Source organism: Lynx rufus, unplaced genomic scaffold, assembly GCF_022079265.1.
Source record: "Lynx rufus isolate CCGP_SWC_20201006 ecotype Redwood Valley unplaced genomic scaffold, mLynRuf1.p SCAF_7, whole genome shotgun sequence".
In the NCBI taxonomy this organism is placed as follows: domain Eukaryota; kingdom Metazoa; phylum Chordata; class Mammalia; order Carnivora; family Felidae; genus Lynx; species Lynx rufus.
This window is the reverse complement of record NW_025814889.1, coordinates 103,702,829-103,730,197: the sequence shown is the minus strand read 5'-3', so window position 1 is coordinate 103,730,197 and position 27,369 is coordinate 103,702,829. Positions and strand designations below refer to the sequence as shown.

The window sequence follows — 27,369 nt, the reverse complement described above, 5'->3', positions numbered from 1 at the left end:
GTACCTTAGCATACCCATAATCTGCAATTCCCCCTACCCTTCATATAGCTCAAATAAAATGAAGAATGTTCTTTGACATGTGCTCTGACATTTTCTCATAGCACACTGAAGAACAACAAAAAAAGAATATTTCAAAAACTTGGCTATTTTATTGATCTGTATCAGACAATCTAAGTAAACACTGGTGTAACTGTCTATGAAATTCAAAGTTCAAGACCATATCATAATTTCCTGCTAGGTTACTGAGTCTATGCTTCTCCTATAAAGAAATTCTGAAGCTACAAATAAGCAACATCCAATTCATATTCCACTTCTTCAACATAGCTTTCAATATTGTCCTGAATTCCTATTGGATTCAATCTTCAATCCACATAATTGACTAACATATTAATATTGCTTTGTATTTAATTGCTTTATATGTATTGGGTATGTCTTTACATTAATGGTGGAGTTATTTGGATGCACACAGCAGAGATCATTGATGCTATTTGGGATTCAAACTTGGTTCTTGAACCCCAAACACGAGCCTGTGCATAGTAATAAGCATTAAATAAGCATGTATGGGTCAAATTTCCACACTATAAGTGTAAAAGATACTTCTCACCTGATGTTCACTCTTAAGAAAAGCATTATATTTAATACTTGAGTCTACATGAGAGATATTTTGTAAAACACTTGAATTTCAATTAGAGTAGCAATGCTAATAGCTATTTCTTTCTGATCTGTGACAGGCAACTATAATGGCTTTTACACTTTCAGCAATTACTTACTGGTAAGTAGAATGTGTCAATTCACTTGCTTAAGAACAAACAGGATCATGCAATTTTCCTACATGCTTGACTTCTCATCTCAACTGAGAAGACGGATAAGGAGAGCAAAGTCAATGGGATGCAGACAAAGGAAAAAGGGAACTTTTGAATTAGTGCATTAATTTGCAACCCTGAGGAATACTTTTACCACTCACATTCAGTCTAATAAATGCTATTTGAGAATGGTGTGCATTCCTAAAAATGATATAAATGTTTTATTTTTTCAAAAAGCTGGTAAATGGAGATCAAATTTAGTTGTAATCACAGTTTGCCTGGTCTCTGCAGTGCTCAGAGAGGTCCACAAAATAGGGATTCAACTAAAATGCATAACAGATAAATTTCTTAAATAATTCTTAGAGGAACAGTGGTCAGGGCTGTGAAGAAGATGATTGAAAGTTAACATACATAAATGTAAAAAATATATATTTATATATATAATATGTTTACATATTATAATATTTATATATTACACACATATAATATTATATATTAAATATATATAAGTATATGCATATTGATAGTTTGCCATATGTTTTTTTTCAAATAACCAAGAGTAGAAGAAAAATGAAAAACAGGGAAATTGAACACATTCAATAATGTTGCACCATATTAATAAATTTGCTACCTCAATGGACTTGCAGTGGGTCGCTACCGGTGCCTGATACCTCCTGTTGGACAAAAACTAATGAAAAAAATCATATTTTACTTTCCCTCAATTAAGTTTTAGGCATCTAATAGGTATAGCCTATTTTTCTCTTCTGATTCTAAATTAGTGAACTTGGAAGAGCTTTGAATAAATACAAACTGTAAAATTATCTTCCAGAAAAAAAGTTTTAAAAACTCAATATTAAATCACCACATTTACTAAGATTTGAAAATAATATGGATAAGTGCATGCATTTTGAGCTAATATGAGATTCTAAGAGTTCAATATTGTGTGCACATGAACTTGCTATAATATCTTTATTGGTACATATATTTTGACATAAAATGTGGCTAAAAGCACCAAGTTTGGGGGCCTTCATCTACATCTGCCCTATTCCAACATGTTTGACTGCGACAATGGAACCACCTTAGAGACCAAACACTAATCTCCTCATAAATTCAATCATTATGATGCATGTTTAACTGTGCCCAGTTATGACCAAGTTTACACTGAGAAAAATACCCAATAATCCCTGGAAGGAATGTTAAGGTCAGACACCAGGCAGTAAGAGAGTGAGCCAAATTTGATTTTACTTTACATCAAAAATAAGTACAGAGTCAGTGACTCAGAGCTGACTATGCACCGTGACTAATCTTAGACCGCTATAAATTAGAATTGTGCAACAGCTATAAAACTGTTTCCATTCTGAACAATGAATCTCCAGTTCTTACTAATGTCTCATCAACAAACAATTCATGCAGACCCAGATAAAAGCATTTACCTAACAAATATTATAATCAGAAATATAATTACATCCTAGACCTGAAACTTAATTTTAAAGATGCAAAATTATTTAAGAAATTTTGAAGTACCAATTAATGCTTACGTTTCATATGACTGATTGTCCTTAATTAAAAACACTTTTACATTTGCATGGGAGAAAATATCTATAATTTTGCCTGATAGAAATGTGGGAAATCATATTTTGCAATGGAATAAAAACCCTTACGGAAAATTATAAATTTCACAAGAAAAGAATTCATTTCTTTCTTCTACAAACATGTGAGTGCCTGTAATTCCCAGGGTATCTGCTAGGAACTGTGAGTAAAACAGTGATAAATAAGACAAAGGCCCCGCAAGCAAAAAGTTTACAAAGGAATAGAGCGTGTCTCCAATTTCAGCACTGTTTTCCGCACATATTTTGTTTACATACAGATTTGTTGTGAGTCTTACTTTCCAAATTCTGATTTCATAGGTCTGGAGTAGGGCCTTAGGGATATATATTCTGATGCAGGGAGTTAGAAGTCTAATGTCTGAGAAGCATTTGTCCTCAGTACTAAGGGAGTACATAGCACAATATGTATGTCTGATATCAGCCTAATTCATTGATTTAGATTCCCTTTAACTTTTACTCATGTGGTCTTTTAACCCTGAGGTAAGATCCAGTTCAAATCCTTAAATAAATATTTACTTTTACAAAGACCTGTACCTTAAGTTCAGATAGCTCTATATCAAACGCATATTACTACTTTGATTACATGTCTCAGTTCTACTAACTGAACTTCTGCTTTGTTTCTGTGATGAAGCAGTCATCTTGAATGTCCGTGGACTCAATTAATGAGTCTTCTGTCTTGTCTTCAGAGTCTTTTGAACCTCTCATTTATCTCAAAATTATTGTCCTTTTTTTTTCCAGTTCTCTAAGACTCTGCTCCTGTCCAATAATCAAGATCATTTTACCTGATGCTAAAAAACCTGATGTAGACCATCTGCCTGGATTTGAACATATTTCCTTCTGCCAGATTTTGCATAGCAATGGTCTGCTACCCACCTATTGGGGAAATACCTATCACTCCTTTTGGTCCTCTTTGACACTGCCTGTCCTGGCTGCGACATATCACCAGCAATCAGAGTTCATGGGTAACCTACTCAATCACTTCCCATAACTTGCAGAGCATCAGATTACCTAGAGAGATGACTGAAAGTACAGGTTTGGGCATCACCTCTTTAGGCTATGAATCAGCAAGTCTGGGGTGAAGTCCAGGAATATGTGGCTTTAAAAGTTGGCATTTCATTGAAGAATTTCACACACACACACACACACACACACACACACACACACACTTAAATTGGGCTTTTAAGAATGAATACAATTCTGTGTGACATACAAAAGGAAAAGGACAATGTAACTACAGGAAGTAAAGCAATTTGATGGTGAGAAAGTGTTGAGTATGTTTAAAATAGAAAATCTAATCAATTATTAGCCCATAGCAAGTAGCAAGTGCTTAATAAATGTTCATTTAATTGAATACATGAAATCTAATGTACTGAAAAAAAAACCAAAATTTGGCTAGAGGCATAGGGTAGAGGAAATGTAGTGGAGGGACATAAGAATGAAAACATAGACAGAAGCCAGATTCTAACTGGTGATAAATTCTGGGATGCATTTTCTAGACAAGAATAAGTAAAACATTTGGAGTATTCTGAGCCATATCCTATACCTTGTGCTTTTCATTCTTATCTCTATGTTTCAAATACCTGAATCTGCATGTCTCACTTTTACCCTCAGATAATGAACTTCAACCGCCAACACATAAATGCTCTAAACTGTGTATTAGAAACAATTCAAAGAAAGTAAGTGGGTACGAAGAAAAGACTGATGGGCAGACTGGATGAGCGTGGGTGGTAAGGCTACTTTAGGATATTTTTACAGGAAGCAACAAGAGGCTGTGATGTAAAATGGGGCAGTCACGTTGGAGAAGAAGGAACAAATTGGAGAGCCATGGCAGAGACTGAATTGATAAGATCTAATCATATGCAGGAAAAATGGGAGAAAGTTCACATAAAAATATGAAGCTTGGTATCCAAAGGATTACAAAGTACAGGCATAGAAAAGGGGAAGAGAAGAATTCATGTAGCATAAATTCCATTTTGCAGATATTGGGGTTGATACACAAACCAGTTCCTCGGCTAAAATTTTTGAACAATTTGCAGGGTGGGCGGGTTATGGAAAGAAAGAGAATGAAATTCAGGAGAAAGTAGATTGAACTGATGGAGTAATGTTCTAGAGGAGATATGATACTGAAACAAAAAAATAAGCAGCTACCTTCCTGAAAAGAAGGCAATGACATCCCTGAGAGAGGATATCTTGAGAGCATAAATAAAGATATGAGTAAATATGAAGGAGGGCAAGTCAGTATCATTGATATTATTACGAAAATCACATCAAATATAGATGACAGTGTGGGCAGATTATGTTCAGAATGAGAGCAGAATCCTCCTATGGAAAATCGATAAGAGTGTAAACAAACAAATTGATATAGAAGATTATGGGGTAGCTAGGAGAGTTAGAGAAGGTGAAGTTATAGCTGGAAAAGGTAAACCACTTCTGTTTTGTATAGCACTATTTATCAGCCAACATCTGGTGAAAACAGTGGAATCCCCTCAGAATGGGAAAAACCCCTAGAAGATGAATCACAATGGCATGGTTTGAGATCTAAGGAGCAAAACATAGGTGTTGCTGAGAAGCATCTACTCCAGCTGAACAAGAACACTGAAGTCTGGCGAAGTGTTGCACTGGAAGGATGATAAGGAAAAAATGTTGATGAGGATGTGGAAACCAGGGAGCAGGTACACCATGTCTTGAAATTCTGTGGTTTACTACCTCAAGGATAGAGGAGTGGAGTAAAATTGGGTGATGCTGATTTCAAAAGGAGGAAAGAATTAGAAGATGTTTCCAAAATAATGGATCTGGATGTGCCAGAAGTAAACAATTATGCCATTACCCACAGTCCCTATAAGGGAGGACTTCCAGGGAAGTAGTACTATCAGGAAGGAATCAGACTTACATTGATATGAGCAGGTACAATATTGGAGAAGGTAGAAGGAGAAAGGAAATTATATGGTAGGTCAGACCACTGTTAGGGAAGGCAAGCGTTTTCTTCTTTGTAGACTAGACTTAGTGACCAGATATTTTCATTCAAATACTATACAAGACAAGGGCTGATGTATAGGAAAATAAATCGATGAAAGAGAGTTTGACACTGCAGCTCTGGAATTCAGGAAAGCATCTAGAGTTCCATAAAATCAATTAAATAAAAAAGAGATAAATATCATTTACATGTTCACTCCATATTTTAATTTATGATAAAGAATAATTCAGTAAGTTCATAGTTTGGATAATAAGACATAGATATGTGTGGAAACACAGTAGAGCAGATTTTCTCTCCTTTTCCCCTTTTTAGTCTCCCCATGTTGTGGAGAGGGATCAATATACTACATAACCAGTATTCAGTAACACATGTCATAAAAATGTATGTGTTACATTTTAAAATATTTCTTTCATATCTTTAGATAAATGTGCTATAAAGACAAATATATGAATTCATTCATAGGTGGAATTTAAGAAATAAAGCAGATGAACATAAGGGAAAAAAAAGAGAGAGAGAGCCAAACCATAAAACAGATTCTTCACTGTACAGAAGAAACTGAGGATTACTGGAGGGGAGGTGGGTAGGGTGATATGTGAAATAGGTGATGGGGATTATGGACGGCACTTGTTGTGATGAACACCGGGTATTGTATATGAGTGATGAATCATTAAATTCGACTCCTGAAACTAATATGACACTGTATATTAACTAACTGGAACTTAAATAAAAACTTGGAAGAATAAAAAGATTACAAATGCTATTGACAAGTGTATGACACAATCCACAAGTAGTTACTTGTTTCAGGTTGGTTTCCTCTTTCAGGTAAATTACCTGTTTCAGATTAGTTACCTGCTTCAGGTAGCGTGCTGATGTTGCATGTTTTCTCATCACCTTCACCTGCTGAAGTTGAAGCTCTTATTTTAAAGATATATGAGGTATTGGCAAGAAGTTTCACGAAAGTATACATATCATCTTGGGGAGAGACTTTTGTAGAATTCCTTCCAACTGTTATCATATAATGTATAATTATTCCATTTGCCTTCTTGGGTGGATCCCATTTCACTACAGCTGACTGCCAGCTAGTTGCCATACATTGTACATTCTGTACGACATCTGGAACTTTAAAGATAAACAAATGCCCGAAGTTAAAATTCGCACATATGTAGTAGGTAAATGATTTTATTACATGATTTCTAGATAAAATCATGTTTAATAGGGGTGCCTGAGTGGCTCAGTCGGTTAAGCGTCGACTTCAGTTCAGGTCATGATCTTGGGTCTTGTGGGTTTGAGCCCTACATTGGGCTCTGTGCTGACAGCTCAGAGCCTAGAGCCTGTTTTGGATTCTGTGTCTCCTTCTCTCTTTGCCCCCCCCCCACACTCTGTCTCTCTCTCTCTTTCTCTCTCTCTCAAAAATAAACATTAAAAAATATTTTAAATCATGTTTAGTAGAGACCAAATAAAAATTTAACGTATCAACCTTGCAATGTGTGCTCAAAAAGTTCTTAACATAGGCTAAATCAAGTGTCAGTTGGCCCAGGTTCTATGCTACTATGTGAATCCTTAAAATACTGAGTCAGCCACTGAATATTCCTAGGTCCAAGTAGCAATCACATCCTCAAATACTGAGAAGCAACTAACTGTATAGCCTCAAGCTCAGGTGGTGCCTGGAGCCTGCTTTCTTTATATCTCACTGGAAAGGAGTGGTCTTAGCAATACCTTTATATGGAACCTTTTCATGCAAAACATAGATATAGGCGCCTCCATGATGTGGCACATCTGGGCCCAACAGTACTAGGAGACATGCAACCAATGTAGGGGTTCTGTTTTTACAATTGGTAGACTTTGGAAGAATTCTGAAGACCTGACCCCTCAATACCTTTTTAAAAATCAGTGGAGGGAACATTTAAAACAGTCTCAGTTTTTAATTCAGTCCTAGTTTTTTTGTTTTTGTTTTTCTAGAACTTCCCTGAATTTACTTGGAAGTAACCCAAGTTCTCAGAGGGTAGACCTGGTTGAAGGGCAGTTCCCCAACCCACCAAAGTGACTACAGATTGGAGAGACCAGCTACTTCCCATGGAAAGTAATTATTTAATGTCCTCAAATGATAGCATAGCTTTTCTTATTATAGTGTAGAGAGGATGCTACAAGAAAAATTCGTATATAGTCAATTTGTGGATTACAAACAAGTAGTGAAACAACTTGCTGTCCTTATGCAAAACATAGTTATTTAAAGAATACTCAAGTTCAAGTTATCTTTGATTTGCTTACAGTTCTCTCTCCTGACCTAAATTTATCTTTACTAATTCTTCTTCCTCTGTAAAATAGAGGCATCAGAATGAAAGGAGAACACTTAGGGAATGGATGTGTGGCATTTAAAATTTTTGAAAAGACAATATCTCAGCTGATCCAGTGTTCTATTAAATATTATTGTTTGCTTATTTTCAAAAACATATAATAATATTTTCATAAAATAACTTTGCTGAAGTTTAGTTTATAAACTTGGGTTTTGTGACTATTTCACTGACTCTGTGAATCTAAAAACAATTAAACAGCTGATATTTAACACTTAAAGTTGAAAATTGTCTTTTATTTAACCAATCAAGGCATGTCCAATAATTTTATTTTATTGATAAAAATATTTATTGGTTTACTGTCTACAAGATTAACCTTAATTTTTACTAAACTGATACATATATATATAGTTAAAATAGTTTTTCTTTATATGTTTAGCATTTGTATATAATAGATAAATTATCAGTTATAATATATATTTCCTACAGTTATGTCCACCCTACACTAGACATCAGAAGTTGATGTTCTAATTCGGTTTCTTTACTAACTTTCTCAGATCTTTTAATCTCAACTTCCTGAATAATGGTTTCTTCATATGTAATATGAGAATAGGGGCAACAGTAATATTTTTTTGAGCACTAAATGTGTGTCTGACACTCTATAAGTGCTTTATGTGGATCTTTTCAAATATTTTCCACAACAACCTTATAGGTGGCTACTGCTAATATGTGTTTCTTTTCACACATAGAGGCTCTGAGGAGTAATGAGCCTTTGCAAGGTTATACAGCTAGTAGGTCACAGAGCTTGGATTCAAATCCAGACACTCTGACTTCAAAGCAAGCACTTCTACCCACGATAAATACTATTTTATTGGCTTGTCTTATAGGCATGCTATGAAAAAAGTATCAGGTATTCATAAATTAATGCAAAAAAGATTAATTTATCAGTGAGTGCTTTCCAATTTCAACTTAGAGATTCACTAAAAGAAGAGGTACAGAGAAAAATTAACTGGAGCAGGATCTTAAGCTCATTCAATAATACTTGATGAAAAAAGTGAGAAAGAGGTGCCTCTAAACATATAGTCCGGTTGAGAAAAGGAAAAATGCATTTCTAAGCCACCCATTATATAGGTCATAAATGAAAACTATCTAGCACATAAACAAAGGTGAGCTATGGCATGTATGTGACATGTGGGTAAGTTTAATTAGACCAGTGGTATTTCATAGTCTTCATAATCCCCTTCACATGTTACAAATGGACTATGGGAAAGTAGAAGCTTACATAGTGATCAGTGGTCTTCACATGTTACATCTTCTTAAAAAAATCATCGATATCGTTTCATGGAAATATAAACCAACCTGTTAAAAGTGAATACTGGTTCATTTCTCCTCCTACCCCCATCCCAGCTGTCTCAGTTGATACTAAGAATTTTAAAAACAAAACAAAGAGCAAAGGGAAATAAAAAAGGGAGAGAGAGGCAAACCAAGAAACAGACTGTTAGCCATAGAGAACAAACTGATGGTTACCAGAGGAGAGGTAGGTGGAGCATGGGCAAATAGGTGATGGGGATTAAGGAGGGCACTTGTTGAACACCAGGTGTTCATGTAAGTGATAAATCACTGTGTTATACACCTGAAACTAGTATTATACTGTATGTTAACTAACTGGAATTTAACTTTTTTATAAAAAACAGAATTAGGTAATTTTCCACAGATATCTAGAAACCTACTTTGTTCCTAAACTAGTCCTTTATTTCAGCTTCCTCAGTTCAAAAGGAAAAACCACATGTAAATATATATATTTGATTGCAGACAAGATACAGCCTAGTCTTAAAGCACTGAAATTCAACTTCCATTTGAATGCACTATTAATGATACTTTCATATAAACTGAAAGGACGGGGAAAGTGTTAAATACAAAGTGAAACATTTTAGGATCAAAAAACTGTATCTCACCTGATTCTTGAGTTGTGAATTTTACTACATTACTATATTGATTGCCATTTCCGACTTTCGTAAAGGCAGATATGCTAATAGAATAGGTGCTGACTGGTTCCAACCCCACAAGCTGGGCTTCAGTTTGAACACCTGAAATGTTCTGAAAACCAGGAAAAAATTCTTTGTCATGATGCATCACCAAAAATTCGTAACTGAAAGAAATATTTTATTACATTGAAGTTATGCCTTCTATGTTTAATTTAGGATTTAATAAGCATGGGCATTTTCAATTAAAATAAAACAAATACTAACCTCTTTTTTTTATGCACTCAGGTCATGATACAGGATGAACTGGGCACCCTCTCAGCCCTGAAGAATCCCAAAATGGCCATTTAAAAAAAATTTTTTTTTTACGCTAGGGTATTTTGTTTTCGTTTTGTCTCCTGACGCTTGGAATTAAATACTCATTACTTCCTTTAAATTCTCAAAAATTGAAGTCTCCAATTTAAATCAAACTTATGGGTGGTCAGCAATAGTAGATTTTTCTTGAATTCATCTAGAGTCGTTTTTTAATACCAGTAACATTCTGTGTAAATTAATTTATTCATCAGCTACTTTATGCTAGGCATTGGGAATACAACAGTTAAAAAAAATCTCTACTCTCATGGAGCTTAAATTATGAGTTTTCCCAGACAACTCCTAAATTCATAATTTTACCCAATCTCTTAGGAAAATGAAAAAAAAAAGGAACAAAACAGTTATCACAACTGCTCAAGGAAGGATATGTGTTCTCATAGAAAAATTGACCATTAAGTATAAAGTCTTCATTCAAAGATAATTGTCATAACTGAGAGATCAGTTAAGACTAATCTGTTATCTTTACAGAAAGAGAAGACAATGTCTCCTATAATGGTATCATTTTAAAAATACTCCATTTAATGGACCCAAAATATAAACTACTTTGACTTATTTATTAAACATTTCAGTAACAGAAATTTAGCAAGAATACTAACTCACAAGTCACTTACATTTCAATCATATTTTAAATTAAATCAAATTTTAAATTAATATCCCAAGTTATTGACATACTTTAGGGACTCATTGTATTACACTCTATCCTTTCATTCTTTCATGCTTACTGTTTATAAAGCATACTGTTAGATAACCAGAAGGTTATAAAGATACATATATAAGATACATATGGTCACTGTCATCAAGGAACTTTTATATTAATCAAAGAAATCTACAAACAAATGTTTACTGAGAAGAAATTAGAACAATGCAGGTAAATTTTGACTTGGATTAGGAAAGGTTTGTACCCAGAGAAATGACTGAACCCAAGATTATAACAAAACATGTGAGAGCAGCTCACTACTGGACAGTGACCAGATTTACATAAGAGTAAAATGTAAGAGGGACACATGAATGAGGAATATTTCCAAACATATTTTAGCAGAACTTTTTACTGAATAAACAATTTATTTCCATATTTGAGAATGACCCAAGTTACCAGTAGACCTGGATCTAACTGATTCCATGGGAACTCACTGGATTGACTACAATGGCAGGAATCTTTGGAATGGTTCTGGAATTATTCTGTCTCCACAAACCCACATATAATTTGAAAGAATAAAAAGAAAAAAAAGAAAATAATAGAAACCGATAGGACATAGAGGGAGACAAAGACGTAAGGAAAATAGGACAATACACTCAGAAAGAAAGCTAAACAGAGGGACGAAAGCAAATAAACTAGATGTTAGGAAAGGAAAACAGGTGGCATGAAGTATATTCAAAGGAATTTAGAAGAAAATAAGACTATGAAAATCAACGGAGGACAAAACAGGTGTAAAAAGGAGTAACTAAAAGTAGTAAATTTTCAAGAAAAACTATTCCTTCTACCCAAAAGTAATATATTTAATACTTTATGGTATAAAGATTATATGTTTGCTACTAGAAACATTTTAATGGTAGCATTTCCACCGAAATACCAGGAAGTCTAAAAATCATAACTTATTCTCATATTCAGGTAAAGGTATACTGTCCTTTCATACTTAGTGCTATGACAATGCTGGATGCAGTTTTAAAACCTTTTCTTAAATGATGTACAATAACACAACAATAGCTAACACATTTATCATGTGCTGAAGATTATTCTAAATGCTTGATATAGATTTGCCCTTACAATTCTCACTTTTTAATGTATGCATCCTTATAACTCCAATTTTGCACTTGAAGAAACCAAGTCAGAAGAGGTTAAGTAGCTGCCTTAATGCCACACATTAAGTCTCAAAAAAAATGTCATTGCAGTAAAAAATGATTGCTTTTTCCTTTCTGATATTCATTTCCTAGTGACCCATACAGACAAAGCAAATAAAAAATGAGAAAATGTTAAGATTAGACCAGGATAGATAGTAGGGGCCTAAAGACTTAGCATTATTAGAATTTCACACTTTTGGGGAACAGATTCCACATTTATGGAGTACTACCATTCAAATTCTACTCAGCCTATCAGATTTTAAAGTAATATCTTGATTTCCAGAAAGAAAGTCATTGTTCGTTATGACATAATCTTAACCATTGCTTTTGATTTTTACTATTCACTTTGCAAGCTACACATGCTGTAAAAATAATTTACCATCAGCAATAAATTGTAATGCATATAATATTGGGACAATGTTTACTGCAGATTTTTTTCACTCTTCTTGTTGTAACTAAATAAGAGCATCCCAGTACTTCATCGCCTTTGGAGAAAAAAATAAAAACACTTTCTTAAATAAATGCTAGTTATATAACATATTTTGGCAATTAAATGCTAGAAATCACACAAGTATATTTGAGATCCTTTGTTATATCTGTAATTTGGGTATTTTTCATTGATTCTAGAACCTAAAAATGGAGAAGGGAAAGAGTATTCAGTGTTGTAAACTAATTGGCATTGAAAGGAAAAAAAATAATGATATACCTTAAAAGCCCAATTAGTGTGGGATTATATTCTATCAGGGAAGATTACCAGAAGTCCAGTAGAAATACTTTTCTTAAAAGGTCAAGAACACTCACTTGGTATCTTTTTAACAACAAATAGAAATATATTGCATTTAAGATAATAACAGTCTTTAAATAGTCTGAAAAAATTTACTATATACTTTCCAGCATTTATACAATAATGCAATTATTTCTTAACTTGCAAATATCTAGAAGTCGTAAAGTCTAAGTAAACTGCTCTACAAATTATTCAGCTGTCATATCTGACAAATGTCTTCTGTGTTTTCCATAAACATACTTAAATTGTAGGGAAAAAAAAAGATTATTTAAAAAGATGGTCCTTGTTTAGTTTAAAGCAGTCCATTTTCCTCTGCATGTCAAATTATTTTAATTCAATTTCTGAATTTTTAAATTAACATGTACTGTTATAATCAACCTACCTTATAAAATATAGTATCAGTTTCATGCTCATGAATTTTTAAGCTATATATTTTAACAATACCGCCTGGAACAGGACTTGGACTCCATTTCAGCCATACCAAGTCTGAAGTGTAGTTGATTAAAGTCAAATTTTGAGGAGGTGCTAAAGGCACTGCAGGAAAACACATTATAAAACTTATATTCATAAAATTTTTAGTAAATGATATTTAGTAAAAATATCATTGTGACTCTAGCTTCTTGCAGGCACTATTAAGAAAGATTCCTAAAATGATCATATTTCAGAAATAAATAGCATCGGTAACTATGTTTTTATACTTGGAACTCAGTAGTTCCAAACTAATTTTAAACAAGCACTTTGTTCTAAGGCTTGAATTAAAAAAAAATGTTCAGCAAAGTAGATGAATAGTTGTAAGCCTGTTACAAATAGATAACTGAATATCTTTTCATTTTCCACGCTGTTCCTTAAAAAGAGAGAGCAAGGCTGCAACAGTGAAATCATTTGAAGAGTTATGGATTCAGGCTTACCTGACTCATCTGTGTAAAAGAAAAGAGTACTGGAAGGACCAAGTCCTTTTATAGTTCTTGCGGCAGCAAAAAAACTATATAATGTAAATGGTGAAAGTTCTTCCAGTATTAGATAGTTATCAGAAGTAATGAAAGAATTATTTTCATTTGGTCCTTGTAAAGTTAAATCATAACTTATTATTGCACCATTTGGTTTTACTGGGGGATCCCATGATAAGAGAACTGAGGTAGAGGAAAGGTTTTTAAAAGTGTTGATTATTGGTGAAGTTTCTGGGACTATAAAAGAAAAAAAGAATATTAAATGAAAAGTGAATTAGCATTAAAAAGAAGAGGCTTTAATAATAGTGGGACATAATTTCATTAGCAGTAATTATTTTAATTTTAAAAAACAGAGCTTATTATGTTTATTGAAAGGCTAACTACTTGAGAACAAGCAGTCTCTATACAGTTATAAAAATAACGTTTTCTATCAGAAAGCTATGTAAAGAAGAGAACACCAGCAATCTGCTTAATAGGCAATAAAAGGGTCCAGCCTACCATCTTCTTCAGTTTTGATGTGTAGCTGGGCAGTATAGGTATCAGAGAATCCCTTTTCTGTTGATGGAGTGATTTTTAATATATAATCAGTATATTTTTCCAGATTATCAAAATATATACTTCTCTCATATGTCACAAGAAGTGGTCTCACGTGGCGAGGAGTCTGCTGTAAGCTCAGAGAAACATAGTAGAAGACTAGACCATTTGGATGAGATGGTGGGCTCCAGCTTACATTTATTGCAGTTGATGAAATGGACTCGTAAGTTAGGTTTCCAACAAACCCTTCGGGTACTATGGTAGGTAATGTGCAAAATATAAAAATTATCAGTCACCCTATATAAAATTTAGGTAAATTCACAAGCTGAGGATAACTGTTGAAATGGCATCTATTACATCATTAGCTCTTACATTGTTTAAATGCAGATGTAGTAAATATCACCTATTACAAAATATCATTACAAAATAATTATATTAAAAATGATTCAAAATACAAACCCTGTCATTTTTAATATGTGTTAGAATTGCTTTATATGATATTCTCTTTTCTTTCCTACAACGTGGTGATTATCCGTGTACATATACATGTATGTCTGTGTATGTATACTCAGATATTTAAATATTTTGATCATTTATATTATCTAAACAATATTTTCAGTTTCTTTCTTCTAAAGATTATCATTACTGTATATATATCAGATCTAGGACCTCTCACCTGGAACAGTGCACAATAAGTGTTTATTATTCATGGTGCTACAACAGTCACTGATAACATTTATAGATTGCTGAAAATATGGGGAGATATCCACATTTAAAGAATGCCTGAAATGATATTGACTACATACTGCACTGAAATACTTTGTTAAAGACTCTGCAAGCACATATTTTCACGTTTTTTATCATCTTACCCTGTTGATCAATGTGTAAACTATTTAAAAGATTGTTCAACAACAAAAGCATTCACTCATACTTATCGTGTCTGTCGATTTGCAATCTTCAGACAATAAACACAGAATCTTATTCTCAGCAGTTTAGGTCAATACCATTTCTCAGTAAAAGACTAGTCCTTAAGAAATAAATGGACTCCAGAAACAACCACAAGAAGAAATAGGCAATGATTTATGGATCATTGTATTCTTGAAGCTGAAACCTAAAACATCAAATGCCTCAATCATTATAGTTTTCTGAATACTCAGCACAAACAGGATACTTCTGAAGCTGCATACAAGAAACTTCTAGAGTTAAAAAAGTAAAGATATTCCGAGTATATTAGTCAAAAACATAATAAGAACAAAGATGCTGTATGGAGTCCTGTGTGGATTTAAAGGCTGAAATGGAAAGGAGTTGCTAGATTAAAACAAAAAAAGGTGTTAGATTAAAGCAAATGGATAAGCACCCATCGACGTATGCAACAGAATTTTTCATGCTTACAACTGGACGGCTGTGACATCTTTTGAAGCAATAAAAGTGACAGAAAGTTCATGAATGGTAGCAGTTTCCATAAATAGAAAAGGCTGTTATTATTATAATAGTTTTACAGTTATATTAAATGCATTTCCAAACTTCTATAATGACTAGTTAAATGTGCCTAAATAAATCACAGAATTTACTAGTAATATATACAAATAGAAAATGTTCTAAAATAAAGTGTTAAATTAAACCTTTTAAAAATTAATAAATGCTTTTTGTTTACATACTGTCTTGATCTGTGTATACTTGAACTATGTCACTGCTTTTATTCCCATTTCCAACTGAGGTACTTGCTGTTACCCAAAATGTATAGTAGCTGAATATTGCCAGTTTATCTATTACTGCAGATACGGTCATATTGTCAAAGTCATTGGTTACTTCATGGAGTGTAAAATTCTGAAAAATAAACATATTGTTTTAATTGTTCAGAATGTAGTTTTAGTATACGTAATTTCAAGTAATTTCAAAATAATTATTATCCATGAATTGGCCATCCCTTATTATTTTAAAATGTCAATTTTTGAAAAAAATCAATGTAAATTGATTAGTGCAATAATTAAACTGGAAATATGTTTGTACTAAAAGAGGAATAGATGGTATTGTTTTTATCATAAAATTAACATACAGAATAGGAAAGAGCAGAAACTTCCAGCTTATGGAGAAGGTCCAGTAGCCAACTGAAAGCGCTCCAAGGTGCTGAGCAGTGTCAGTTTTCATTATAAAACTTTCAAGTAGTTTTCAAAACATTGACCCTATATTTTATGAATATTATAAAAACTTTGATCTTTTTCTTCCTATTAATGATGAAGAAATTATTAAAGTGTTCACCACTTTCTCTGAACTCAAATGGTTATTATTCATCTTTAATGGGGCTTTTTTTTCTACAATCATGGGGAGAAATGGGAAGTCAGCTAGATGCATTCTCTTTATTAAATGCAGAGTAAGAGCAATTTAAAAAAATTTTGCCTGATTCCTAGTTATATTTGTCCTAAAGCATTTATTGATGATTAGGGAATTTATTTATGCAATCATTTTCTTTCTGATCATATTTTAAATACAAAACACATAGCAAACAAAACCAGTAATAAAATAAAGGAAAATATACTTAAAATTATGTAAGCAATTAGTATGAATAAATCCATACTAATAGTATGGATGTCCATATTATTAATTTAATAATATAATAATGCCCATCTACACCAAGAAAGCTCAATCATTCCAAAACATACAAAGTTTTAAGCATCTTATAAACCTAACTTCAATTCTAGCAGAGTAGCCCTCAATAAACCATCTAAACTCAGATTCTCTTTCCTCAACTATAAAATGGGACTAATTATTTCTACTTCACAGAGAGATTTTGAGGATGATATGAAACACATAAAACAATATCATATCTAGCACACAAATAAAAAACAATAAATGGTAATTAGTTCATTTAAATGAAAAACTCAGGGTAATTAATTTGACTAAAGTTTACAGTTAGGATGGTTCTATAATGCATCAAAAAATTAAATTCAGCAAAGTTTTGTGGTTCTTTTGCCAGTATTTGGCGGAGAGGAGGGGAAGAATGAGTGTAATAAAAGATCTACCTCAATTTTGTGGCTGCTTATTCAGGAACAGATAAGTTAAAACAATGTAACAATCTCACACAAAATATGATCTGTAAACTTGAATTATCTTTCAACACATCTATCTTACACAGGGAATAATTGTTTTACATAAAGTGTCTCTTAAAATATTAGCATAATTAATTATTTAGCCATTTAAAAAGAAGGAAATCCTGCCATTTGCAATGAGGATGAACTTTGAGGTCATAATGCTGACAGAAATATGTCTGACAGAGAAAGACAAATACCATATGATCCCACTTATATGTGGAATCTAAAACACACATAAACCCCAAAACCTGAACTCACAGATACAAAGAACAGATTTGTGTTTGCCAGAGGTGCAGGGTGAGAGGGGGTGGGCAAAATAGGTGAAGGTGATCAAAAGGTATAGACCTCCAGTTATAAAATAAGTAAGTCATGAGGATGTAATGAAAAAATATACTAATGTAGCTTTTTGGTGTAAATTTTATTTTTTCTTTGTTATTGAATTTATTCTGATTACCTATCACCTTGATGACTATTTAGAAATGAATTATTTTGAATCACCCAGTAGCCATTCCTGATGAGTGTGTGACTTATCATGCATAGACATGTACCAAATTTGGAATTAGATCAATTATCCAGATGATTATTTCAGTCATTTATTTATTTTTGGAAAAAATTTTTTTTCAGCTCAAATTATGTAATTAAGACTTGCTACTCTGTATATATAAATGCAGTCAGAAGTTATTTAGTAAAAGCTTTCAAATTTGATTAATCAACCAGTATTCATTAGCATTTTTTAAATATAATAAGACACTATGTCAGGCACAGGAGGAGATATGACATAAGTGGGTAAAAGTGAAAATGTAGTAGAATTAATACACTATACTAAACACAATGTGCAACAATTGAAGGAAGAACAATGGTAGCAGAGAGATTAAATTCCCCAAGGTCAGAAGAAGGAAAAATCACTTTCCCACAAACTCAAATGCTCCAAAATTATAACTAAGTATCAAAAATAATGTTGGTACGTTCTTTCAACTAAAAATATTTATTGAGCATTGAACCTATGTATGATATAGTACCAGAGGACTTTGGGGGATGGAATGGTAAGTGTCACGTGATCCTTTTCTTCAAGTTATTTGCTATAGCATAGGGAGCTAGGACAAGTAAGCAGATACCAAGAATGGTTAGCAAAATGTGATATACCATGCATGAGGTTATTCTACAAAGTTCTGTGGGAAAGAAAAGAAAGAGAAGGAGGAAGAAAAAAGCTACACACTTATTCTGCTATACAATGTTCATTTTGAGGGTTTATTCCACTCTTCCAACCCAAAATAGAAAATCAGTTAGCAAAGATGCTGTATTTAACATTAACTTGAGGAATAAATTAAAGCACAGATGAACTTCACGCAATATGAGAAGTATCTTCACATCATTAGCCTGTGCTCTCTAGCAGCTGTCACACATAAAAGCATTCTTAAGATTATTTAATAAAAGATTACGTTTTCTAAGTTAGATGAATTGTAAATAGGTTTGAAACCATAGTTAGATGTTTATACTTCATTATTTAAGTGTGGACAAAGAGAACCAAAATAGAATTGTGTATATAGGTCATAAAGTAAATTGTACCCAGGCAAAAACCTTTGCTAAGATTCAGATACAGACACCACCCCTTTGCAGTATTTTTGTTAAATGTGTGAAAGAAGAAATCTGCATTTTGAATGGCCTCCATGACATAATGACACATTTTTTTTTAATTTTTTTTTTCAACGTTTATTTATTTTTGGGACAGAGAGAGACAGAGCATGAACGGGGGAGGGGCAGAGAGAGAGGGAGACACAGAATCAGAAACAGGCTCCAGGCTCCGAGCCATCAGCCCAGAGCCTGACGCGGGGCTCAAACTCACGGACCGCGAGATCGTGACCTGGCTGAAGTCGGACGCTTAACCGACTGCGCCACCCAGGCGCCCCAACACATTTTTAAAATTGTAAACAACACTGTGGTAAAAAAAAATTATAATAAATTGCATACAAATCCCATTTCTTTTCTCAAAATAGAGCAGAACAAAAAGGAATAGCAAAAGTTGCTTAATGTACACAGAAAGGGGAAAAAAAAAAGGATCCTCCTTTCTCCTTCTGCTCCTAAGGCATTGTTATAAAAATATACATCTATGGGGCGCCTGGGTGGCGCAGTCGGTTAAGCGTCCGACTTCAGCCAGGTCACGATCTCGCGGTCTGCGAGTTCGAGCCCCGCGTCAGGCTCTGGGCTGATGGCTCGGAGCCTGGAGCCTGTTTCCGATTCTGTGTCTCCCTCTCTCTCTGCCCCTCCCCCGTTCATGCTCTGTCTCTCTCTGTCCCAAAAATAAATAAAAACGTTGAAAGAAAAAAAAAATTAAAAAAAAAATATACATCTATAACTACATATATATCTATATCTTCATGTCTTGTATAAAGTAGTTTTTCTTTTGGCATTAAGTTTTAAGTAGTCACACTTATTCAAGCCCATCCTTAGAGGGTCTTGAGCAGAATGTAAAAACTAAACCAACCTTGACTTTCTCTTACTCACTGCTCAGTAGTCTTGAGACTACTGGCAAAATTCTGCTCTGACCCCATTCATCAGCCTAAGCTGCAGCATAGATACAGTAAAGCAAATAATTCAATACAGTAATGCTTTATTTCCTGAGATTGTTGATCCCAAGAACTAACTCCCATGGCTATATTAATGTCGTCAGTCACAAATAGAGCTGGACAGCCCAAAATTACTAAGACTTTTCTCTATTCTTCAGCTGCTTAAAAAGATACAAAGAAGTAAGAATGGACAGTGTTATAATCAACAGGCAGTCAACAGTTTCTATTAAGGTACGTGTTCTGTAAATTGTAGCCTTTCTTCAAAATTAGCTTTTTCCAAATTATATTCCAAATCTCTCCATTCCTGATTCAATCATAACCATTCCAATTTTATCGTTTTCATATGTTAGAGTTCTGTTAAATATTTAGTTTGGATAAATAAAGGATTTCTATTGAGTAAACTGAAAATATTTCTCTAAACAAAATGCATTTTAGCTATTTTCATAACCATCATTATTCACATCAGAAAGTGCCCATCTGCAAACTGTATGACCTTAAAACCCTGCATACCTCAAGTGAAATAACCACATTCCTAGTGATTTTATTACATGTGATACCAAATAACAACAACAAAATCCCTTCAGCTAGCAGTTAAAAATTGTTAAAATTGAAGAAAAATATGCAAACACATCCAAACATTAAAACTATTTATATTGTATGCAAACAAAAGGGAAATTTTTTTTAGCTGAGAAATGAGGGTAAATTAAATCATCAACTCTTTAGAGAACCCTTCTTGAAGAAGTGGAATTGAGGACCATATTTATACACAGAAATTTAAATAGGTCACATCTTCATTGTTTATAATATGTTTGAGGCTGACATGGAAATGTGTGAATATGCACAGATAGGTTAAAATGTATCTGACATTTCCCCACCATATTTTTTCAGTTTCAATGAAAGTTTTATGAAATGTCTATTCATAATTATCAGTGTAAGAGAAATGGTTTTTCTACCATGCCAAGTCTGTATCATCATCAATAAAACTGAAAGATATAAATAAAGAACTAACTAGAAGAAAACTCAAGTCTTACCTGCACAAAAGTACCTGAAGTATTTCTGTAATAAACAGAATAATATTGAATAACCCCATTAGGTTTTGAAGGAGGCATCCAAAAGAGCATTATTGATGAAGAACTGAGATTTGCATAACGAACATCTTTGGGAGGATCACTTGGTGCTATAAAACAAACAATTGAACAAAAAACTGCACCTGTGGCTCTAAAGAATGTCTGCAATGTTCTAAATTTTACCTGTCTTTGATAAGCAATAACCACTGTTTTTCAAAAGAAAACTTAAATTAGGTATAACATCTAATGAGAGGTCAGAATTGAAATCCACAAGGCTCATTGGGCCATCTCTCTAATACCGTATCATAGCAAAATCCAAGCAGAGGACAGATAGATTTCTTACTAAAGAAAGTAAAACACTACCTCCTTCTAAAACATGCCACTGCCCTGTATTGGAAAACAACCTTGTAACAAGTTTCCAATATAAAACACATAATATGAAATTCTTATTTAACTTAGAATCTTGAATTCGAATAATAGAGAACAAAGACAGTGAGATGACTTCATGCATGTTATTTTGTTTCATTTAACAAATACAGAAAATACTAAGTGTCAAGTTCTATACCCAGTGTATTTACAAATATAAACTCATTTAATCCTCATAAGGACCTTGTTAAGTAGGTAATGTATTGTTTCCATAATATAGATAGGAAACTGAGGCACAGAGAAATTATTTTCCCAGCATCACACAGCTAGGAAGTGACCAAAAAGCAATTTCGCTTCCAACATGATGACAGATATTAGGCTTAGTAATACATTTTGATATTTAATACTTTTTTTTTTTTTTTTTTTGCGTAGGATATTTTTTTACTTGGCCTACATGCAAAAGAACTCACCTCCCTCGGGTGTTCGAAAGTTAATGATACTGCTTCTCATTTTCCCATCACCAAACCTTGTGCTAGCTGTTACATAAGCACTATATTCAACATTATAGTCCAAATCTGAAAATTCTAATGATGTTTCAGTTACATTAATAGTTTTTAATGATGACCAATCCCTGTGAGAAAAAAAAAATCTGTATAATTGACTATTAAATTAAACATTACATACACATTTTGAGCACAAGTATATTAAAAATAAGCAACATTAATGCACACAAATGTATTAATCCAGACTAATAGGATAAAGACACCACTTATCCTGAAATGCTAAACAGGGTGAAATTAAGAATAATTCAATAAATAATTTTTTTGGTTTTCAAGTATACTGAGTAATTCAATCAAGTGTTAATAAGTTGTTCATATTAGAAGTTACTTGGACTGATTTTAATAGATCTCTAGGAATACTGTGTGGTACAACTAATTACAGCATTCCTTTTCATACCCATGTTTTACTTGTTCAAATATATGTTCTTTTTAAGTGTTGGTGACATCTTATATATACCCTTTGTCAAACAAATTCATTTTTCATACATCGTACAAAAGTAATATTTACCTCAGAGAAATTCAAATAGTAAATATCTAAGTAGTAGTATATAAAATAGCAAACCTGTGTGTTATTCTTTACTAATTATAGTAATTAATTACCCTTTATTAATTTCTAAATTAATTATGTATTATGTATGAAATTATGTAGTAACTGGAAACAAATTGAAAATAATCTATGTATAACATACAGAAAAGGAAAAGGTAGAGCTCACATCTCTCATCCAATTAAAATCTGAAAAGTATTTAAAATGCCATTCCAGAAAACACAAAAAAATGTTGATTATTAAAATCTCTTCAGGTCGCCTGGGTGGCTCAGTTGGTTGAGTGTCCGACTTTGGCTCAGGTCATGATCTCACAGCTCATGAGTTCGAGCCCCACGTCAGGCTCTGGGCTGACAGCTCAGAGCCTGGAGCCTGCTTCAGATTCTGTGTCTCCCTGTCTCTCTGCCCCTAACCCACTCACATTCTGTCTCTGTCTCTCTCAAAAATAAGTAAACATTAAAAAAAAAATTAAAAAAAATTCTTCAAGTAAATACTAAAATCTCAAGGAGGGAAAAAAGGCTAAATGACAAAATGTTGCTAAGTAATATGATACTGCAATTATTTTATTTCAGTCATGCTCGTATAGTTTCTATAGTTTTGAATTATGTATAGGTTAGAATCTAAATTAAAGAATGAATATGTACATAGTCGTACTGAAAACTGCATTTAAAAAAATTAGATTTTAGACCAATAAAGTTAATTGTGAAAGAATTTAAGGGAATATGATCAACATTACAGCAAAAGTGTACCAATCTCATGCAATCCTATTTTTTCCTTCTTTAGTATCACATGGCACCCAAGAAGTAAATGGGTATTTCCTCTGAATATAAGATGCTCTTTCTTTGCCACTGAAATATTGGAATTCTTGAATCATTAAGAGGAATAATAGATTATAAGTGAACTAAGGGTATCCACAAAGACACATACATTTCAGCCATGGTTTAACGATTACAAAAGTGTCAATTCACTCCAAATATAGGTATGGTTATCTGAAAAATAATCAGAAAGCTTACCATAGTGAGAAAAATATGAATTCAGAATCTGTGATTGTAGACCAGCAGGATTAGCAAAGCTATTCAGCAATTTGAAACAGTTTCTTCAGATAGCTTCTCTCAGAAGCAGTAGAGACTTCACTGAGACCCAGGAGGGGGCTTTTAGAACTTAAGGCTGTGGCTGTTAGTCTCAGAGAAAGACGCTTTGTCATAGAAACTTTACCCAATTCCTTACCCCTGTCATTGGTCACAGGTCATTAGAACACTGCAATATGGTTAATCCAATTCAGATCTCTAAAACTGTGAAATTAGCTAAAGTGATCTAATTGCACCATATCTATTTTTAAAATTCCTTTTCAAGCATATTTTTCAATGCTATCTGATGCCTTGCATCACTACCTTCTTGCTCTGACTGCAGATAAGTGTCTGCCTACAATAAGAAAAACCCTGATTACATTCCATAGATAATTTAGAATCAAGGCAATTACCTGGAAAAGGCAGATCAAAAGCAAATTTTGTCTCACATACCCAGGTATTTCAGTAAGAAGATAGTCTTTGTAAACTGTCTGAATAACAAAGTCAATAATCCACCTCTGCATGTACAGATATGGTTTCTACACCTACCCTGGTTTACCTCAAGACAAAATAGTACTAATAAAATTTTCAGATACTGATAATGTTCTTGTCTGTTTGGGGCTTGTTCTTCTTTTGTAGTCTAGGATTGTCGCTATTTTAATGACTAAGGTAAAAAGAAAAATCTGAGCATAAATAAACGTCAACTGAAATTTCATTTCTGATCCAAGTTCATAACATAACTTAGATAAGAGATAGTTTGCTACGTAACTGAGAACTAGGAAGGGGAAAGAGAGAGAGGTGTTGCTGTCTCTAAGGATCTGACTCCCTCTTCCTTGCTCTTATGCAGTTGCCAGATTGAAGGAAAGACGCATAAATCTTCAGAGAACAGAGAACAGCCATCTCTGTGAGCAACCCTCCAGCTCTGATGAGTCACTCCCTCCATGCATGAGAAGGCCTACGTTTGACACTGCTATAATCTTTTGGTTTTAACTGGTGTAGTTTAAAGATCTGTTTTGTCCGTATTACTTTGAAATACTGTAATAGGGATATTATACGTTCCATTAGAGTGTTTTATTTTCATTTATAAAAGTGTATGTTCTTCTGTATCTTGACCTTGTTTTGCTTTACTTATGTGATGACAATGATCTACATCATTATTTTTTTGTAATTGCCTAATTTGGATGTATCATAGTTATTCAGCCATTCTGCTGTAAAATTAACACTTAGGTTGCTTCCCACCCCTCTTTTAGTTACTAACTGTGACACAGCAATCATTCTTATACAAATATCTTTTCATAACGGTCCTTGGATTTCTGTAGGTTAAATTCCCAGTGGTGTAATTATTACATCAAATGGGTTGATTTTTTTTAATTTTAATGATTACTGTTCTAAAAGTTGTTTCTGTTCCAAATTATAAATTATTATAATTTAGAACCACAACAATGGGTGAGAGCAGAACCACAACAATGTGTGAGAGCACACCTTTGGCAAACTCTCATTACTAGTCTGGATATTAATCTTAATTACTGCAAACTTGACTCAAAAAATATTTTTAATCTGCAAATCCCTAACCATTTGTGAGACAGAATATCTTTTATATGTATATTGGTCATTTGTGGCCCTTTTTTTGCATAACGTATGCACTTTCTTTTCTAGATTTTATTGTAGTGTCTTAAATGGAGAATATATGTTAGAGTAGAAAGGCACTATTCTTTTTAAAAAAGTTTTTAATATTTATTTAGTTTTGAGAGAGAAAGAGTGTGAGCAGAGGAGGGGCTAAGGGGTGGTGGGGGGGGGGGGACACAGAATCCGAAGCAGGCTTCAGGCTCTGAGGTGTCAGCACAGACCCTGATGCTGGGCTCAAACTCACAAACTGCAAGATTATGACCTGAGCCAAAGTTGGACGCTCAACTGAGCCATCCAGGTGCCCCTAGAAAGGCACTGTCCTTTTAGATAGTGCTCCAAACAAAGATGCACAGATACCTTCCTAGCCCCTCTCAATTTAGAGATGATATGTATGCCATCAATATCCAACAAAATTTATTGAGTATCTACTTTATGCGGGAACTATGTTAGACACAAATATGAGTAAGATTCAGCCCCTATCCTCAAAACAGACAAAACAGTAAATAATTATAAAACCTTTCATTAATAAAAACGTGATCCCTTTAATGACAATGACAACACCATCTCCACCCTGCCCCACCAGTGGCTAACAGCAAAGAAAAAGAGATGAACAAAAAAATTAAGCCAGTAAAATTTAATTATTGGTAACATCTAGAAAAGGAGAATACAACATATCTCCCAAAGGTGCAGGAAATTGTTGACCAGAAAGCTAGTTTGTAAGGTTTGAGAGAAGAATAGGGAGTTGAGTGAGGTGGGGGGAAAAGAAAGGAAGCCTCCCTGACAACATAGGTCTAAATCTTACATATTCAAAATTATAAACTGTGTATAAATGGAAGGAATATAAATGTCAACAATACTTATACTCTAAAATAGATAACTTTCAACATCAGGCAAACCTCCTAGCCAGGGTCAATTTTCAAACTGAGGAAAAAACTTGAGGGGAGTTCTCAGTGCATTCATTTTACTGATTTAATACTAGAAATTTATTAGAACATTTTTCTAGCTAGAATTTTTTTAAAGCTTGAAAAAAATGATAAACCCCCCAAAAAACCCCAAAAAACCCAAAACCCAAACCAGAAAACCCCAGACTCATAACTATAGACAATAAATTGATGGTTACCAGAGGGAAGGCAAGTGGAAATATAGGTAAAAAAAAAAAAAAAAAAAGTGAAGGGGATTAAGAGTACACTTATCATGATGAGCACTGAATCATGTATAGAATTGTTGAATTACTATGTTGTGCAACTGAAACTAAAAACACTGTATGCTATCTACACTAGAAATAAAATAAAATTTGAAAAAAGAAACTTCTTAGAACATTTTAAAAGCTTTCTTGAATTTGAGAGATCGAAATTATTTGAATGACCTTGAAACAACTCTGAATAAATGTAGGATACAGTTTTTCTGTGTACACTCACTGGTAACAACAAGAAAATGTCTTGGGATGGGATTAATAGCGTCTTTAAAATGAAGTTATTTCCTAAGTAATTTATGATTTTTTTTATCAAAAGACAGACCACATTGTGACATCTAGGGCATGAAGGAAATTCTAGAGTATAAAAGCAGTTTCTCTGGTCTCGTTTAGCACTTTCTTTACTCATCTCTTATCACATCAAGATCACACTAAGCAGCAACTGCTAAGAAGGAATCTTGAAGGAATCTTGAATACCAAACCACCTGGGAAGACTGAAACCAATTCCCCCATTTCCCTAAGTGTGAACATAAAAGGTTTTCTACACAAGATTTGAGACCCTCTGAAAGGTCAGGGTCTTAATTCTAATCTTCATCATTTGATATTTTGTTCCATGTGGGTAATCTAACCTGATGACACATCCTTGTTCATTCCTATGTATTTATATTCAAAGTTATAATCTGCCATCATCTAAATATTCTAGATTAATCATTTCACTCATTAAATAACACTTACAAAAATAATTTCAACATCCACTTACTTGACTCTCTCAAATATTCTCTTCCTCATACGAACAAATGATTTTCACTAATTTTCTCACTATAAGGAAACCACTCTTCTGTGTTGCAACTTACTCTAGAACAGTACTTCTGCATAGCTGAGTAGTACCAACAGATTAGAAATTATGTGTTAAATAACCCCAAGCTAGAAAAGCATCATATTCTATGATGCTAAAGCTTTTCCAGAGTTTCAGAGAAAGTCAGAGTCAAAGTAGGGTATTTATTTGTTGTTGCTGTTGTTCTCATTGTCATTTGGTTGGCTGATTGATTTGCTTTGATTTTGTCTTGTTTGCCTTTAGCAGAAAAGACACATTTATAAGATAAAGGGAAAAAGCCATTAAAGAGAATGAGGTTGAAGCTGCAGAACTATTTATAAACCACGAT

General features: G+C 33.4%; 1 protein-coding gene across 1 annotated transcript in view; it reads right to left on the bottom strand.

The window, feature by feature from the left end:
* Positions 1 to 27,369, bottom strand: part of PTPRQ (protein tyrosine phosphatase receptor type Q) — a 201,205-nt gene that overhangs the window by 118,345 nt on the left and 55,491 nt on the right. The window contains exons 18-25 of the mRNA XM_047067212.1: positions 21,690 to 21,850; positions 20,818 to 20,963; positions 15,792 to 15,960; positions 14,098 to 14,388; positions 13,561 to 13,836; positions 13,035 to 13,186; positions 9,631 to 9,772; positions 6,234 to 6,503 (exon numbers count right to left, since the gene is read on the bottom strand). Coding sequence (XP_046923168.1) covers positions 6,234 to 6,503; positions 9,631 to 9,772; positions 13,035 to 13,186; positions 13,561 to 13,836; positions 14,098 to 14,388; positions 15,792 to 15,960; positions 20,818 to 20,963; positions 21,690 to 21,850 — 1,607 coding nt within the window. The remainder of the gene's footprint in view (positions 1 to 6,233; positions 6,504 to 9,630; positions 9,773 to 13,034; positions 13,187 to 13,560; positions 13,837 to 14,097; positions 14,389 to 15,791; positions 15,961 to 20,817; positions 20,964 to 21,689; positions 21,851 to 27,369) is intronic.